This window comes from Oncorhynchus nerka, linkage group LG8, assembly GCF_034236695.1.
Source record: "Oncorhynchus nerka isolate Pitt River linkage group LG8, Oner_Uvic_2.0, whole genome shotgun sequence".
Lineage (NCBI taxonomy): Eukaryota > Metazoa > Chordata > Actinopteri > Salmoniformes > Salmonidae > Oncorhynchus > Oncorhynchus nerka.
In genome coordinates, this window is record NC_088403.1 from 49,463,355 (window position 1) to 49,481,856 (window position 18,502).

The 18,502-nt window shown below is 46.5% G+C and overlaps 1 protein-coding gene across 1 annotated transcript in view; it reads left to right on the top strand.

The window, feature by feature from the left end:
- The window catches only part of arhgef15b (Rho guanine nucleotide exchange factor 15b), a 27,693-nt gene continuing 9,191 nt past the window's right edge, over positions 1-18,502 (top strand). Inside the window, 6 exon segments of the mRNA XM_029666788.2 lie at positions 1-447; positions 4,461-4,682; positions 4,685-5,023; positions 16,734-17,660; positions 17,663-17,728; positions 17,849-17,903. Coding sequence (XP_029522648.2) covers positions 4,565-4,682; positions 4,685-5,023; positions 16,734-17,660; positions 17,663-17,728; positions 17,849-17,903 — 1,505 coding nt within the window. The 5' untranslated portion in view covers positions 1-447; positions 4,461-4,564.

The window sequence follows — 18,502 nt, forward strand, 5'->3', positions numbered from 1 at the left end:
CAGTTTGTGTTCTGTGAGATGAGAGGGAGACAGAGGAAAGAGAGGGTGGAGAAATCTCGGGGGGGGCACAACCCCACACCGGCAGGCCCACGCACGCGAACGCAAGCAGGAAACAAAGAACTGGCAATGATGAAATCGCTCCCGAACCGCATACTAGGATCTACAGCGAAACAATAAAGAATACTCAGAGAACACTATCGTTCGTTGTGTTATTATTATCGTGTATGTTTAGACTACATTGTATTTTATGGATTTCCCATTTTTGTTGAACTAGTGAAGTTGATGCATAACCTGACTAGTGTAGCCGCGACTGATTAAATATACTTGTTTTTTTAATCGGAGGAGGACGATTTATAATCGTTGACAGGGGTTTTGTCAAGGCAACAATTTTACATGAACTGGATTTTCGTTGGATGATTGTTTACGGACGTGGATGCGAATCTACTGGTGAGTAGCATGCACTTGATTCACTGTCTGGCTGCCTACGATTTTGACAGTAGTTTGACAAAATCAATTGACATATCAAATGTTGTAGTTACATTAGTGGAACTTCAGTTCAGATTGCAAGATTTTATTGTATACATGGTCCAACACAGGATATATATGTTTTTCTTTTACAGTTTTTCATTAATTAACCATTTTCATAAACTTAAAGGTCTGAAACATTAATATGAATATTTTTGGGGGGTGTAAAAATGCAACTACGAGGCAGTGTTTGTGTGTGTGTGTGTTTCCTGTCAAAACACACCTTTTTCCGCTCTTCCCGACAAACAGACATAGAGAGACGATATTGTTTATAATGGCTATTGTCAGTTCTTCCCTAGACGCTGTGTCCAGTGCTCTAGATTTCTCTTCCTAAAGCCCAAGTCCTGTGACACTTAAGAGCAGATGGCCAAATAGACACACACACACACACACACACACACACACACACACACACATGCCTGTAGTTAATGGATGAAGGTCCACTAAAGCACTTAGGATCGTCAGCTGGACTGCCAAACTGGATGGATAACACAATGAAAATCAATCTTTAAAAAACCGAGTGGGTCGGTGCACACTGGGGCTCTCCAGGATTGATTGAGAGATACAATGGCTGAACGTTTTGACAGAGTGAAAGACTGGCCTAGTGACCTAGACATGATAGCATGTAGCCTGTCTGCCTGCCTGCCTGCCTGAAACACAGAAGAACGCTGCTATTGACTGAAACAGGTCAGAAAGCAAGGGTGGACAATTAGTTATCCATACTGATGGTTGGTCATAGACAGGCAGAGGGGGTTGTACACTTAAGGAGACATAATGCATACCGCATTGTCTATGAGTTCTTTGTGTATGTTCACAACCAACAAGCAGCCACCCCTACTTACATTGTTAATCAAAACCTGAGGCTAAAACTGGAACCAGAATTGACCCACACTGACGCATCAAGCTGAAAGTCGTTAACAAGTCTAAGTTGGTGTTATGTGGTGAAGGAGTCTCTGGGTTTTTTGAGTCAAGTGGGAAAGTGTGCCATAGTCAATTGTTCATGCAGAAATATGGATACAGGTGTGCCATAGTCAATTGTTCATGCAGAAATATGGATACAGGTGTGCCATAGTCAATCGTTCATGCAGAAATATGGATACAGGTGTGCCATAGTCAATCGTTCATGCAGAAATATGGATACAGGTGTGCCATAGTCAATCGTTCATGCAGAAATATGGATACAGGTGTGCCATTGGAATCTGTACAGATGTATGGTCTCACTTCTGCAGTTACAGAGAGCGATGCAATAACCTCCCTATAGAGAAGCCTTGCTGTATAGGGGGATGAGTATTGGTACGGTGACTAACCTAATCTCTCTTTTGGTTTAATACAGCAAGAGCTGTGGCTATCGACCTGCCGTTTTAGTGTCTATTTTTGAATGACCTCGCAATGAAATTAATAGTTTGTTCATGACATCAATTTTTTCCCCTTTTTTTATAGAAGGAAGGGAACTAGAAAAGGAGGTCCACTTCCCTCGGCTGTTTTGTATGAATGGAGTGAATGCAACGAATGAAGGGTATTGAATGTCATGTTCCGAGCTCGTACAGAGTATCAGATGGGATGCCAGATCATCTGTTCAGAATGTCTGTGCTGCACACACCCTTAGCAAGCATTCACATTGTGCACATATGACTTACATTCTTACAGCGTTACATTTGATCATGTCTCGCCGAGATAAAAGGGCTCTTACTGTAACTTACCACGTGCTGGTAAAGATCGCGTCAGAGTGCATTGACTGCATGGAACTGTAATGTCTTCAGTGTGTTAGCTTTTTATTGGCCAAAGCGCATGACTCCCAATTCACATACCGCTCCAACAGATCCACAGGTGATACAATCTCTATTGCACTCCACACCCGCTCTTTCCCACTTGTTCAAAAGGAACACCTATGTGCGAATGCTTTTCATTGGCGACAGCTCAGCGTTCAACACCACAGTGCCCTCCAAGCTCATCACTTAGCCAAGGACCCTGGGAATGAACACCTCCCGCTGCAGATCCTGTACTTACTGATGGGACGCCCCCAGGGGGCGAAGGTAGTTAACAACACATCTGCCACGCTGACCCTCAACACGGGTGGCCCCTCAGGGGTGCGTACTTCGTTCCCTCATGTACTCCCTGTTCACCCAGTACTGCGTGGGCGCGCACAACTCCAACATCAACAAGTTTGCCAACGACACAACGGTGGTAGGCCTGATCACGACGACAATGAAACAGCCTATGGGCAAGAGACCTGGCAGTGTGGCGCCAGGACAACAACCTCTCCCTGTCAGCAAGACAAATGAGCTTATCGTGGACTACGGGAAATTTTAGGCCGAGCACGCCCCCATTCACATCGACAGGGCTGTAGTGGAGCGGGTCGAGAGTTTCAAGTTCCTCGGTGTCCCCATCATTAAGGATCTATCATGGTTCAAACACACCAACACAGTCATGAAGAGGGCACGACAACGCCTTTTCTCCCTCAGGAGGCTGAAAAGATTTGGTATGGACCCTCGGATCCTCAAAAGGTTCTACAGCTGCACCATCGAGAACATCTTGACTGGCTGCATCACCGCTTGGTACGGCGACTGCTTGGCATCCGACCACAAGGCGCTACAGAGGGTAGTGCATACGGCCCAGGACATCACTGGGGCTGAGCTCCCTGCCACCCAGGACCTCTATACTAGGCGGAATCAAAGACTCCAGCCACCTAAGTCATAGACTGTTCTCCCTGCTACCGCACAGCAAGCGGTACCGATGCATCAAGTCTGGAACCAACAAGACCCTGAACAGTTTCTACTCCCAAGGCATAAGACTACAAAATAGTTAACCAAATTGCTACCTGGACTATTTAACTATCTGCATCAACCCTTTTTGCACAAACTTTTTTGACTTATCACATATGCTGTTTTTTTTAAAAATTGTTTACGATATGTGACTTTATTCCTAGTTATACAGTATGTACATATCTACCTCCATTGCCTTGTACCCCTGCACATCGACTCAGTACGGGTACCCCGTGTATATAGCCAAGTTATCGTTACTCATTGCGTATTTATTATTACGTGTTTTACTTTTCAAATATTTCTCTATTTTCTTTCTCTCTGTATTGTTGGGAAGGGCCCGTAAGTAAGTCAACATTTCATTGTTAGTCTACACCTGTTGTTTACAAAGCATGTGATGAATGCATTTTGATTTGACCACATGAGCCATTCCAAAACGGTACAGTAATTTCCCTGTTTCCAATCGTTTTCCTTATCTCCCTCCCCATTCCCCTCCAAATATAATTCTCTCTCTGCCTCTCTCTGTCTCTCTGCCTCTCTGTCTCTCTCTCTCTCTCCGTTACTTTGCTGTCGTTCATTAACAAACTTGAAATGTCTGAATGGACTCTGGCATAAAGCATTAAGGAGATTTGCTCTGTTGTTGTTGAGCTTCCTGTTGTGAAACGCATTACGTAACCTGTTTTCCCGAGATGGAAACCGTATATTTATTATTCTAGGTGGCATGCTTGCAATACGTTCAAAATTACGCCATGCCTGGGGGACATGGCACTCACTGAATTGACTGGATTCATGGTTCCTCATCTGTGGTTAGCTGTAGGTCTTCGAAGGTGTGTCTCCTCCTTCCAGTCCAAAGTTCCAGTCCTCTCTCTCACCAGGACAAAGTTACCTTTCCTGTCTTCGGGATCTTTAATGCAGCGACATAGCTAAGAGAACTCTATTCAATTATTTGGATTTGATTGCTAATGGATGCGCTGTGTTTTATGATGTGTGTGAAGTTTTATTACTGTCATATTAAATACTTATAATGGTTGTATTACCGCATATTAGACCTGAGAACATAAAACAGTATAATGACACTAGTAGTGTGAAACTAGTCTCTGTCAGACTGTCCTCATTCAGACTTGCTGTATTCAGTCTCTCTCTCTCTCCCTCTCTCTCTCCCTTTGTCCTCTCCAGGTGAAAATGTCACACCCAAACTGACCTTTGACCTGAAAGCCTGACCTCCTGACAGGTCAGAGCTCAGTTTGGAATACTCCCGGAAATACAGACCACCCTCCAATATGTCCCTCCCGGAACCTTCCATACGCCCCACGTCCCCCTTACCCCCCAGACCGGAGGCCAAACCCCGGCCCCCCATCTCTAGGAAACCCCCTCCCTCCAACGGATCCCCCTCCACCCCTCCCAACTCGGGGAGAGGGGCAGCACAGGCAGCAATTCCAGAGGTAAAGTCAAGAGCATAGTGAGCAAGTTCAGTCACCCAGAGACTACACCTACCACCAGAGGATATGCTACACCAACTGCCAATGGCACCACCGTCAAACCTCCTCTCCGGACCCGAGGGCCCAGGAGGGCCCCCACGGTCAAGCCCAAACCGTCCCGTGCCTCCATCCAGCAGTCTGCGAGTCCAGACCAGGCCCCTCCACTGCCCATGAAGAGGAGCCGGATCCTGCGGCAGCAGAGCGACCAGGCCAAGAGGGACACCCCTGGAGGAGAGGAGGGCATCCCAGCCAGTCGATCAGGTAGAGTTTGTTTTTAATGCAATCAGATAGTGGCCGTGTCTGAAATATCTGTACTTGCGTTCTAAATAGTAGGCATTTTAGGTATGCAAAAAATATGTTTTATAGTATATGACATTTTAAAAAATGTAGTATACTTTAAATGCCAGGATGTCATACTAATTTCTGCTTTTTATCTAAGTAGAATTCACTGCACAATATTGAGGAAGAGAGTCGTCATGACAACAGCTGATAATCAGCTGAGGGGATGCTCTGTACCAAATGAAGGAATGGAGGGAATCAACACAACTGTGTATTAGATGACACATTCTCAGTAGGATGAGACTAGCAGGCTGATATTTGTTGCTTACTGTATTAGTTTTTACTAAACAGTACATTCTAAATAGTATGTAGTACGATTAGTACACAGTATGTTGTTTTAGTAAGTTGTAGGCAAAACAGATTTTGGACCCAGCCAGTCAGTATATCGATTGATCAATTCATGAATCAGTATTAATATCCTCTCGAAAAACCTATGTTATGATAGGGACTGATCATTTGTTATGATTAGCAATGTAGCCTACCTATCTACTAAGGCAAGCAATGCAGACAGGGCAACAAAATGAATTGTATTTCTACAGGTTAGCTTTCCCACGGATGCCCGTTAATCAAGTGTTGCCAACGGTAACACATGACCTAATCATCAGGAAGCGCAAACAGTCGTCCCAACCCAACAAGCCCTAGGGTGGCAAGTTAGGAAAAAAATCTGTCCGGTATCTGAGTGTTACAAACATTGACACGTTTCTTTGCCAGTTTGATACCATTATGCAGCATGCCACATGCGAGTGCAGTATGTGCGGTATGTTCCTTTGAGCCCGGAATCTGTGCTCAGGTGTGTTGCCTCATTCCTGAGGCCTAGAGGGTGACACGTTTCCCCTTTACCCAGAGACAAAACGACTACCCTAAACAGCCGGAAACCGGTTTTGTCAGTGCACCTGTATAGGTAAACCGGTTTGCCTTGAATGGTGTTTTATCTCAATTTATTTTATTTTTATATTTATTGAACTAGGAAAGTCAGTTAAGAACACATTATTATTTACAATGACGGCCTACCAAGAGGCAAAAGGCCTCCTGCGGGGTCGGGGGCTGGGATTAAAAATAAAATAAAAACATAGGACAAAACACACATCACGACAAGAGAGACACCACAACACTACATAAAGAGAGACCTAAGACGACAACATAGCATGGCAGCAACACATGACAACACAGCATGGTAGCAACACAACATGGTAGCAACACAAAACATGGTACAAGCATTAATGGGCACAGACAACAGCACAAAGGGCCATAAGGTAGAGACAATAATGCATCACGCGAAGCGGCCACAACTGTCAGTAAGCGTGTCCATTATTGAGTCTTTGAATGAAGAGATGGAGATAAAACGGTCCAGTTTGAGTGTTTTTTGCAGCTCGTTCCAGTCGCTAGCTGCAGCAAACTAAAAAGAGGAGCGACCCAGGGATGTATGTGTGCTTTGGGGACCTTTAACAGAATGTGATTGGCAGAATGAGGGCTGCAGTAGGTATCTCAGATAGGGGGGAGTGAGGCCTAAGAAGGTTTTATAAATAAGCATCATCCAGTGGGTCTTCAAATCAAATTTGATTTGTCACATACACGTGTTTAGCAGATGTTATTGCGGGTATAGCGAAATGCTTGTGTTTCTTGCTCCAACAGTGCAGTAATATCTAACAATTTCACAACAATACACACACATTTAAAGTAAAGGAATGAACAATATATAAATATTGGGTGAGCAATGTCAGAGCGACATAGACTTAGTTACAGTTGAATAGGATAGAATACAGTAGATACATATCAGTCTCTCTGTCCCAGATTTGATGCACCTGTACTGGCCTCGCTTTCTGGGTGATAGCGGGGTGAACAGGCGGTGGCTCGGGTGGTTGTTGTCCTCAATTATCTTTTTGGCCTTCCTGTGACATTGGGTTCTGTATCTGTCCTGGAGGGCGGGAGGTTTGCCCCCGGTAATGCGTTGGGCAGACCGCACCACCCTCTGGAGAGCCCTGCGGTTATGGGCGGTGCAGTTGCCGTACCAGACGGTGATACAGCGAGACAGGATGCTCTCAATTTTGCATCTGTAAAAGTTGGAGGGTTTTAGGTGCCAAACCAAATTTCTTCACCCTCCTGAGGTTAAAGAGGTGCTGTTGCTCCTTCTTCACCACACTGTCTGTGTGTGTGGACCATTTAAGTTTGTCAGGGATGTGTACGTCGAGGAACTTGAAGCGTTCTACCTTCTCCACTGCGGTCCCGTCGATGTGGATAGGGTGGTGCTCCCTCTGCTAATTCCTGAAGTCCATGATCAACTCCTTTGTATTGTTGACATTGGGTGAGAGGTTATGTTCCTGGCACCACACTTCCAGGGCTCTCACGTCCTCCCTGTAGGCTGTCTTGTCATTTTTGGTAATCAGGCCTACTACTGTTGTCATCTGCAAACTTGATGATTGAGTTGGAGGCGAGGCCACGCAGTCATGGGGGAACAAGGAGTACAGGAAGGGGCTGAGCACTGTCGTGGAAATTTCCTCTATTTACCAAATCATGGGAGCAAACCACACACACACACGTCAGAGTTAGTTATAAAAGTCCATCTTTAATTATATGATCTCTATCACAATCCTGTGACTCTCAGATAAATTCAGTGTCTCCCAGTGAATTCTCTGAGAGCCCCCTTACAATGCAACTGAGTTCCTTTTAATAGCAAAGACACACATAGTCAGACCGCATAGACATAATTCATAGTTCAGCTTTGTCTCCTTTCCCAAACCCCAGAACCATAAACCAATTCCTCCATATCAACAGGCATATATCAAATTGTAATTTGGATACAACCCACTCTAAATACAAACTCCTGGACAAACTCACGGAGAGGAGGGTGAGGCTATAGGTTAAGATAGAAACAACATTAGAGGGAGCATAGAATGATTCCAGACACTGCAACCCTCCTTTTCCCAAAATGGGAAAGGTAGGGAGTAAAAGATATGTTTACACATGATGACACTTTGACCTCTCCCCTCTCTGTGGCCCATGCAACTTAGTCCTGACATAGAACAGATAACTGCCAATGGCCACCACTATAGTACAACAAAATACATTCTTATGAGAAATAACTTACACACATTTGATGAATATTAAACATCTTACAAATGTTACCAACAAATTCTGATCCTTCCATGACAGCACGCATCCTTGTGGGGCCCCAGTGTTGAGTATCAGCGGTGATTTTCCCTACCTACGCCACCTGGGGGGCGGCCCGTCAGGATGTACAGGACCAAGTTGCACAGGGAAGGGCTTAGACCCAAGAACACAAGCTTAATGATGAGCTTGGAGGGTACTATGGTGTTGAATGCTGAGCTATTGTCAATGAACAGCATTCTTACATAGGTATTCCTCTTGTCCAGATGCAATGGTGCAGTGCGATGGCGATTGCATTGTCTGTGGATATATTGGGGCGGAAAGCAAATTGAAGTGGGTCTAGGGTGTCAGATAAGGTAGAGGTGATATGATCCTTGACTAGTCTCTCAAAGCACTTCATGATGACAGAAGTGAGTGCTACGGGGTGATAGTCATTTAGTTCAGTTACCTTTGCTTTCTTGGGTCCAGGGACAATGGTGGACATCTTGAAGCATGTGGGGACAGTAGACTGGGATAGGGAGGGATTGAATATGTCCGTAAACACTCCAGCCATCTGGTCTTCTCTGAGTATGCGGCTAGGGATGCCGAAGCCTGAGAGCTAGAAGCACGGCAATCTTCTCTGTCTGCGCCATTTTCAAAATTGCGACGGGTGTAGTGTACAGAGATGACCAGTTTTGTACAGTAGTATAGAGTGCAGTTGTGTCCTATAAGAAGCATTGTTGGCAAATCTTTTTTTTGTTGTTGTTTAAAAAAATGTTTTTACCCCCTTATCTCCCCAATTTCGTGGTAGTTACTATCTTGTCTCACCGCTACAACTCCCGTACAGGCTCGGGAGAGACGAAGGTCGAAAGCCATGCGTCCTCCGAAACACAACCCAACCAAGCCGAACTGCTTCTTAAACCAGCGCGCATCCAACTCAGAAGCCAGCCACATCCAATGTGTCGGAGGAAACACTGTGCACCTGGCGACCTGGTTAGCGTGAACTGCGCCCGGCCCGCCACAGGAGTCGCTAGTGCGCGAGGAGACAAGGATATCCCTACCGGGCCAAACCCTCCCTAACCCGGACGACGCTAGGCCAATTGTGCATGGACCTCCCGGTCGCGGCCGGCTGCGACAGAGCCTGGGCGCGAACCCAGAGTCTCTGGTGACACAGCCCACTGCGCCACACAGGAAGCCTCATTGGTGGCAAATCTGATGGCCGAATGGTAAAGAACATCTAGCCGCTCGAGAGCACCCTTGCCTGCCGATCTATAAATTACGTCTCCGTAATCTAGCAAGGGTAGGATGGTCATCTGAATCAGGATTAGTTTGGCAGCTGGGGTGAAAGAGGAGCGATTACGATAGATGAAACCAAGTCTAGATTTAACCTTAGCCCGCAGCTTTGATATGTGCTGAGAGAAGGACAGTGCACCATCTAGCCTGCCGGGGCGGCAGGGTAGCCTAGTGGTTAGCACATTGGTCTAGTAATCGGAAGGTTGCAAGTTCAAACCTGTCGTTCTGCCTCTGAACAGGCAGTTAACCCACCGTTCCTAGGCCGTCAATGAAAATAAGAATTTGTTCTTAACTGACTTGCCTAGTTAAATAAAGGTTAAACAAACAAACAAATACTCCCAAGTACTTGTATGAGGTGACTACCTCATGCTCTAAACCCTCAGAGGTAGTAATCACACATTCTTCTTACCAAACCACATAACCTTTGTTTTGGAGGCGTTCAGAACAACGTTCAAGGCAGAGAAAGTTTGTTGGACACTATGAAAGCTTTGTTGTAGAGCGTTTAACATTAAATCCGAGGAGGGGCCAGCTGAGTATAAGACTGTATCATCTGCATATAAATGGATGATAGGGGCCTCCTTCTTCCGACACATTGGTGGGGATGGCTTCCGGGTTTTTAATTTTTTTTTTTTATTTCACCTTTATTTAACCAGGTAGGCTAGTTGAGAACAAGTTCTCATTTGCAACTGCGACCTGGCCAAGATAAAGCATAGCAGTGTGAACAGACAACACAGAGTTACACATGGAATAAACAATTAACAAGTCAATAACACAGTAGAAAAAAAAATGGGCAGTCTATATACAATGTGTGCAAAAGGCATGAGGAGGTAGGCGAATAATACAATTTTGCAGATTAACACTGGGGTGATAAATGATCAGATGGTCATGTACAGGTAGAGATATTGGTGTGCAAAAGAGCAGAAAAGTAAATAAATAAATAAAAAAACAGTATAAAAACAGTATGGGAATGAGGTAGGTGAAAATGGGTGGGCTATTTACCAATAGACTATGTACAGCTGCAGCGATCGGTTAGCTGCTCGGATAGCTGATGTTTGAAGTTGGTGAGGGAGATAAAGTCTCCAACTTCAGCGATTTTCAGTTCGTTCCAGTCACAGGCAGCAGAGTACTGGAACGAAAGGCGGCCAAATGAGGTGTTGGCTTTAGGGATGATCAGTGAGATACACCTGCTGGAGCGTGTGCTACGGATGGGTGTTGCCATCGTGACCAGTGAACTGAGATAAGGCGGAGCTTTACCTAGCATGGACTTGTAGATGACCTGGAGCCAGTGGGTCTGGCGACGAATATGTAGCGAGGGCCAGCCGACTAGAGCATACAAGTCGCAGTGGTGGGTGGTATAAGGTGCTTTGGTGACAAAACGGATGGCACTATGATAGACTGCATCCAGTTTGCTGAGTAGAGTGTTGGAAGCCATTTTGTAGATGACATCGCCGAAATCGAGGATCGGTAGGATAGTCAGTTTTACTAGGGTAAGCTTGGCGGCGTGAGTGAAGGAGGCTTTGTTGCGGAATAGAAAGCCGACTCTGGATTTGATTTTCGATTGGAGATGTTTGATGTGAGTCTGGAAGGAGAGTTTGCAGTCTAGCCAGACACCTAGGTACTTATAGATGTCCACATATTCAAGGTCGGAACCATCCAGGGTGGTGATGCTAGTCGGGCATGCGGGTGCAGGCAGCGATCGGTTGAAAAGCATGCATTTGGTTTTACTCACGTTTAAGAGCAGTTGGAGGCCACGGAAGGAGTGCTGTATGGCATTGAAGCTCGTTTGGAGGTTAGATAGCACAGTGTCCAATGACGGGCCGAAAGTATATAGAATGGTGTCGTCTGCGTAGAGGTGGATCAGGGAATCGCCCGCAGCAAGAGCAACATCATTGATATATACAGAGAAAAGAGTCGGCCCGAGAATTGAACCCTGTGGCACCCCATAGAGACTGCCAGAGGACCGGACAGCATGCCCTCCGATTTGACACACTGAACTCTGTCTGCAAAGTAATTGGTGAACCAGGCAAGGCAGTCATCCGAGAAACCGAGGCTATTGAGTCTGCCGATAAGAATATGGTGATTGACAGAGTCGAAAGCCTTGGCGAGGTCGATGAAGACGGCTGCACAGTACTGTCTTTTATCGATGGCGGTAATGATATTGTTTAGTACCTTGAGCGTGGCTGAGGTGCACCCGTGACCGGCTCGGAAACCAGATTGCACAGCGGAGAAGGTACGGTGGGATTCGAGATGGTCAGTGACCTGTTTGTTGACTTGGCTTTCAAGACCTTAGATAGGCAGGGCAGGATGGATATAGGTCTATAGCAGTTTGGGTCCAGGGTGTCTCCCCCTTTGAAGAGGGGATGACTGCGGCAGCTTTCAATCCTTGGGGATCTCAGACGATATGAAAGAGAGGTTGAACAGGCTGGTAATAGGGGTTGCGACAATGGCGGCAGATAGTTTCAGAAATAGAGGGTCCAGATTGTCAAGCCCAGCTGATTTGTACGGGTCTAGGTTTTGCAGCTCTTTCAGAACATCTGCTATCTGGATTTGGGTAAAGGAGAACCTGGAGAGGCTTGGGCGAGGAGCTGCGGGGGGGGCGGAGCTGTTGGCCGAGGTTGGAGTAGCCAGGCGGAAGGCATGGCCAGCCGTTGAGAAGTGCTTATTGAAGCTTTCGATAATCGTGGATTTATCGGTGGAGACCGTGTTACCTAGCCTCAGTGCAGTGGGCAGCTGGGAGGAGGTGCTCTTATTCTCCATGGACTTCACAGTGTCCCAGAACTTTTGGAGTTGGAGCTACAGGATGCAAACTTCTGCCTGAAGAAGCTGGCCTTAGCTTTCCTGACTGACTGCGTGTATTGGTTCCTGACTTCCTGAACAGTTGCATATCACGGGGCTGTTCGATGCTATTGCAGTCCGCCACAGGATGTTTTTGTGCTGGTCGAGGGCAGTCAGGTCTGGAGTGAACCAAGGGCTGTATCTGTTCTTGGTTCTGCATTTTTTGAACGGAGCATGCTTATCTAAAATGGTGAGGAAGTTACTTTTAAAGAATGACCAGGCATCCTCAACTGACGGGATGAGGTCAATGTCCTTCCAGGATACCCGGGCCAGGTCGATTAGAAAGGCCTGCTCACAGAAGTGTTTTAGGGAGCGTTTGACAGTGATGAGGGTGGTCGTTTGACTGCGGCTCCGTGGCGGATACAGGCAATGAGGCAGTGATCGCTGAGATCCTGGTTAAAGACAGCGGAGGTGTATTTGGAGGGCCAGTTGGTCAGGATGACGTCTATGAGGGTGCCCTTGTTTACAGAGTTAGGGTTGTACCTGGTGGGTTCCTTAATGATTTGAGTGAGATTGAGGGCATCTAGCTTACATTGTAGGACTGCCGGGGTGTTAAGCATATCCCAGTTTAGGTCACCTAACAGAACAAACTCTGAAGCTAGATGGGGGGCGATCAATTCACAAATGGTGTCCAGGGCACAGCTGGGAGCTGAGGGTGGCCGGTAGCAGGCGGCAACAGTGAGAGACTTATTTCTGGAGAGGGTAATTTTCAAAATTAGTAGTTCGAACTGTTTGGGTATGGACCTGGAAAGTATGACATTACTTTGCAGGCTATCTCTGCAGTAGACTGCAACTCCGCCCCCTTTGGTAGTTCTATCTTGACGGAAGATGTTATAGTTGGGTATGGAAATCTCTGAATTTTTGGTGGCCTTCCTGAGCCAGGATTCAGACACGGCAAGGACATCAGGGTTAGCAGAGTGTGCTAAAGCAGTGAGTAAAACAAACTTAGGGAGGAGGCTTCTGATGTTGACATGCATAAAACCAAGGCTTTTTCGATCACAGAAGTCAACAAATGAGGGTACCTGGGGACATGCAGGGCCTGGGTTTACCTCCACATCACCCGCGGAACAGAGAAGGAGTAGTATGAGGGTGCGGCTGAAGGCTATCAAAACTGGTCGCCTAGAGCGTTGGGGGCAGAGGATAAGAGGAGCAGGTTTCTGGGCATGGTAGAATATATTCAGGGCATAATGCGCAGACAGGGGTATGGTGGGGTGCGGGTACAGCGGAGGTAAGCCCAGGCACTGGGTGATGATGAGACAGGTTGTATCTCTGGACATGCTGGTTGTAATGGGTGAGGTCACCGCATGTGTGGGAGGTGGGACAAAGGAGGTAACAGGGGTATGCAGAGTGGGTCTAGGGGCTCCATTGTGAACTAAAACAATTATAACTAACCTGAACAACAGTATACAAGGCATATTGACATCTGAGAGAGACATACAGCGAGGCATACAGTAATCACAGGTGTTGAATTTGGAAAGCTAGCTAAAAACAGTAGGCGGGGCTAATCCGCTAGCACAACAAACAGCAGGTAAAATGGCGTTGACTAGGCAACGGGGCCGACAGGTAAGATAAACAAGCAGAAAGGAGTACCGTGATTAATGGACAGTCCAGCGTGCGTCAGCTATGTAGCCAAGAGATCAGTGTCCAGGGGGCAGCGGTGGATGGGCAGGGGGGCTGGGCTGGCGAGTGTTATCCAGGTTTTTTTTTTAAAACTAACAATGACTAACTAGCTTGTAGCTAGTTAGCTGGTTAGCGTCTGGAGGTTCTTGAGTGTGTCATAAAAATAAGAGTAAAAGTAATAGCGATTCCGTATCACATTGGGTGAGGCAGGTTTCCGGAAGGTATAAACAAATTAAAAATCAAAAAGAGATAGAAAGTAAATGGGGTCAGAGAGTGATTGGGACGCGGTGGTTCAGACGGTTAGCAGGCCTGTGCTAACAAGCTAACAGTTCGTAGGCCCGAGCTAGACAAGGTAGCAGTTAGCGGACCGGAGCTTGACAAGCCGTTAGCAGGCCGAATTAGCAAGCAGGGAGATAGCGAGGGCTAGAGAGTTAACCTTTGGGGGACGTCGCGATGGGGTGAGTCTGTTTAATCCTCTTCATGCGGTGAGCTGGAGATACAGCGATTCAGAAAGCTCAAGGGCCTTGGCCAGCAGATGGATCTTTGGCGATGTCGCAGCGGAAAAGCCTGTTGAAACCCCTCGGACGATTATGTCGGGCGGACCAGTCGTGATGGATCGGCGGGGCTCCGTGTCGGCAGTAGAGGGTCAGTAGAGGGTCCAGGCCAATTGGCAAATTAGGTATCTTTGGACCTCTTCGGCTAGTCGGGAGATGGGCTTAGCTCGAGGCTAGCTCCAGGCTAACTGGTGCTTGCTCTGGGACAGAGACGTTAGCCAGGAGTAGCCACTCGGATTGCAGCTAGCTATTTACGATGATCCGGTATAAAGGTTCAGAGCTTGCGGTAGGAATCCGGAGATGTGGTAGAGAAAAAGCAGTCTGATATGCTTTGGGTAGATGTCGCGCTGGTGTCCTAGTTAGCGTTGAAGACCGCTAGCAGTGGCTAGCTAGTAGCTAGTTAGCGGCTAGCTTCTGATGAGGGTTCCGATTCTAAAGTATAGAAAAAGCAGATCCGTACCACATTGGGTGATGCGGGTTGCAGGAGAGTATATTCAGCCTGTAGTTGGAAAGTGAGATTAAAATATGTATGAAATATATACAGAAAAAAAACGAGGAAAAACTATATTTACACTATACAGGACGGGACAAGACAAAACACACGTCCGACTGCTACGCCATCTTGGCATTGTGTCAAGAAGCAGTTCAGCTTGGTTGGGTCCTATTTTGGAGGATGCATGGCTCTCGACCTTCGCCTCTCCCAAGTCCGTTTGGGAGTTGCAGCGATGAGACAAGACTGTAACTACCGATTGGATACCACAAAATTGGGGAGGAAAAATGGGTAAAACGTTTTTTTTTTTAAACAATAAAACAACAACAAATATAAATGGATGAGAGAGCTTCCTACTGCTTGAGCTATGTTGTTGATGTAAATTGAGAAGAATGTGGGACCTACGATCGAGCCTTGGGGTACTCCCTTGGTGACAGGCAGTGGCTGAGATAGCAGATGTTCTGACTTTATACCCTGCACTCTTTGAGGGAGATAGTTAGTAAACCAGGCCAAAGACCCCTCAGAGACATCAATACTACTTGCCTGAACGAGAGCCAGTCAGCCTGAGTATGCGTGTGCCGAGTGATTTACCAAATGGAATTCTTGAGGTGGAGTAACTCTGCCAGATCACGATTGATGAGCATTTTATGGCATGCTCATCAGACAGCTTCTACCTCATCAATGATACTAACCTGGTTAAGTAAAGGAAAAACTAAATAAACATATCCCACACGGGTGTCTGTCCGTCCGTTTGTGTGGTTGTGTGTGCATGTATGTGTGTGAGTGAATGGCAAAGAGAGGAAGAGGCTGAGTAGAAATCTAGAAGAGTGGTAGAGAAAGAAAGAGGGGGAGAGCTGACTGAGAGAAAGCGAGAGGGTTGCTGTCCAAAACTGCAAGAAAAATAAGGAACAGGAACTAGTAGCATTTCTGACTGCAGAAAAGAACAAACAAATATCAAAATAGATGTAGTATTAAACACTCATCAGGCTAAACAACTTAAGAATTCTTACCCAAGTTTATGTGACAAAGCAAAAAACAAATCATGAAAGTAGGAGCAACAATTGAAAGTATTATAAAAATAGGAAGGTTGCATGTTAATTTTCCTAAACAGTGAAGTTTCTCTCTCTCTCTCATACACACACACGATTTGACTGATGTGCATTCCATTTCCATAAATATTTTATGGCATGCTCATCAGACAGCTTTTACCTTGTCAAGTCTTTACTGTCAAGGCACTGGAGACTTCCTCTATTTGCATTGCACTTGTGCTGACTGGCCAGTCCAGTTTGTGTTTCCTAAAACTGAGTTCAATCAGGACACAGAAACACACACACACACACACACACACACACACACACACACACACACACACACACACACACACACACACACACACACACACACACACACACACACACACACACACACACACACACACAGTGAAAGTGATATGTCCTGTTACCACAGGACTAGACAGGAAGCAACCACAATGATCAGTGAACTCCATCTGCTAAGGTTCACAGGTCAATACAGGCCTGGAATGGAGTAAGTAATCCCACAGTCTTGGAGTTCTTGGTAACATAAAAGCCAAACAAAACAGAAGAAAAAATGTGTCTTTCTGATGCTTTATTAATTTCCTGTTACTGCAAACATATAAGCAAAAATGGGGCAGTGGATGTTAAAAGGGATGGGTTATGTGAGTGACATGTTATGGCCTCCCAAACCATCTAACTCTGTGTCCCTCCCTCTCCCCCAGCACCTGACGGAAAAGAGGTAGAGTTTCAGCTGATTGGAGGAGTGGAAGTTGAGCCGGAGCACGGTTCAGGCACGCCCCTTAGCCCATGCTGCGACCAGGACTGCAGTTGTGTGTGTCACCTCCACCGGCCCGGCATGAAGCTGATATGGGTTCCCATCAACAAGGAAGAAGAAGAGGAGGAGGAGGAGGAGGAGGAGGAGGAGATTGTTCTGGAAGAGGAAACAGAGGAGGAGGAGAGAGGAAGGGAGGGGGAGAGCGAGGCAGGGGATGAGGAGGAGGAGGGGGGGGGGAGCGGTTTGTTGAGTGAGGAACGGGCGGGGCAGAGATTCAAGAAGGCAAAGTTTAACCAGGTTCTGGATGTGATGATAGCTAAAGGGAACCGTAGAAGGTCAGACCCAGGATCCCAGGTCATTCTGGCCTCCTTGGCCTTAAAACGCTCCCAGTCACCCCCCATCCCTCCTAAAAGAACCCAATCTCCCCCATGCCATTTGAATGCCTTCATAGAGGAGGAGGACTCTATATATGAAGCTACTCTACTAATGGTGGAGCCAACACCCAGAAAGATCTGTCAAGAACTGGACATTAAGAAACCGGTCCGTTGGTCAAAACTGTCCTCCAGCAACTCGGAGGAACACACTTCGATCCAGTCCGATTCGGACCCATCCCAAACCCAGACTACCGAGGACGCCCCTCCGGCCATCCCACCTCGGGTACCCCTTTCCCAGGACAAGTCCAAAACACCTGGCCACAACCTTACGCCCGTTCACAGGGGGGTTATCGCCTTACCTCAGCCCACCGCGGAGGAGTGGCGCTCCCTGCACCCCTCATCCCCCAACCATTCCTCTAGCCCCATAGTACCCCACCGGGTGGCCCCTCCACCCCCCACCAGCCCCCTGCTGCCCCACAGAGTCCCCCCACCTCAGCCCCCAAAACGGGCAGGGACGACAGGAGACTCAGTAACATCTCCGGCCATTCCATCAACCAAGCTATAAAAGGTTGGTATAAAAGTAAACATTGCTATAAACCTGTTTTCTATCATCTTTTCTCATGAGAGGTCAGATATATACAATATAAAAAGAAGGGTATATTGTTCATTCTTTTGTGTTTCCCTCTAGAACAAGAGGAGGATGGACGCACTAAAGGAGAAAAGGAGGACACAGAGGAAGACTGGTAAGTTCTTGTCTCTCTTCTGTTGACGTCCATCTTTCCTCTTCTACTCTCATCTCATATGTCTTTGTTTTGGCCCTGTTGAAAATCTTACTTCCTCCCTTCCTGTAAGTTACCACAGATCAGTGTGGGTTGGATCAATGAAGGTGATAGGGTATCACTTATCCAATCACATATCAGTGATTACCTCATGGAAGGAAAGGAAGAAGGATGCATTTAGCCATGTTGTATCTATGATCATATATTCTCCATTCATGCTTTTTTAGATGTTCTATTGATATCTGTAAATCAACCAATTAAATCAAGCCACAGCCGGCCATGATTACAGACACCTGTGTGTCTTTTCAAACTATATAAACGGGTGACCCGCAGAGTTTGTCATTATACGTTGATGAGAAACGTTATTCAATTATTGCATCTGACCTCCTAGAGTGTGCGACTCTCCTTTTCTTTTTCACGTGCTCTACTCCGATAGCCAGCACCTCGCCTAAAAAGGTGTGCGTTTCTTTCGCCTCCAAAGAGTTAGAACCGGGCCTATGTTTCACTAATTAACACTTTCCCAGCTTAGTCAGTTATCTAACATCCTGCCTTTCTTTCCTGTC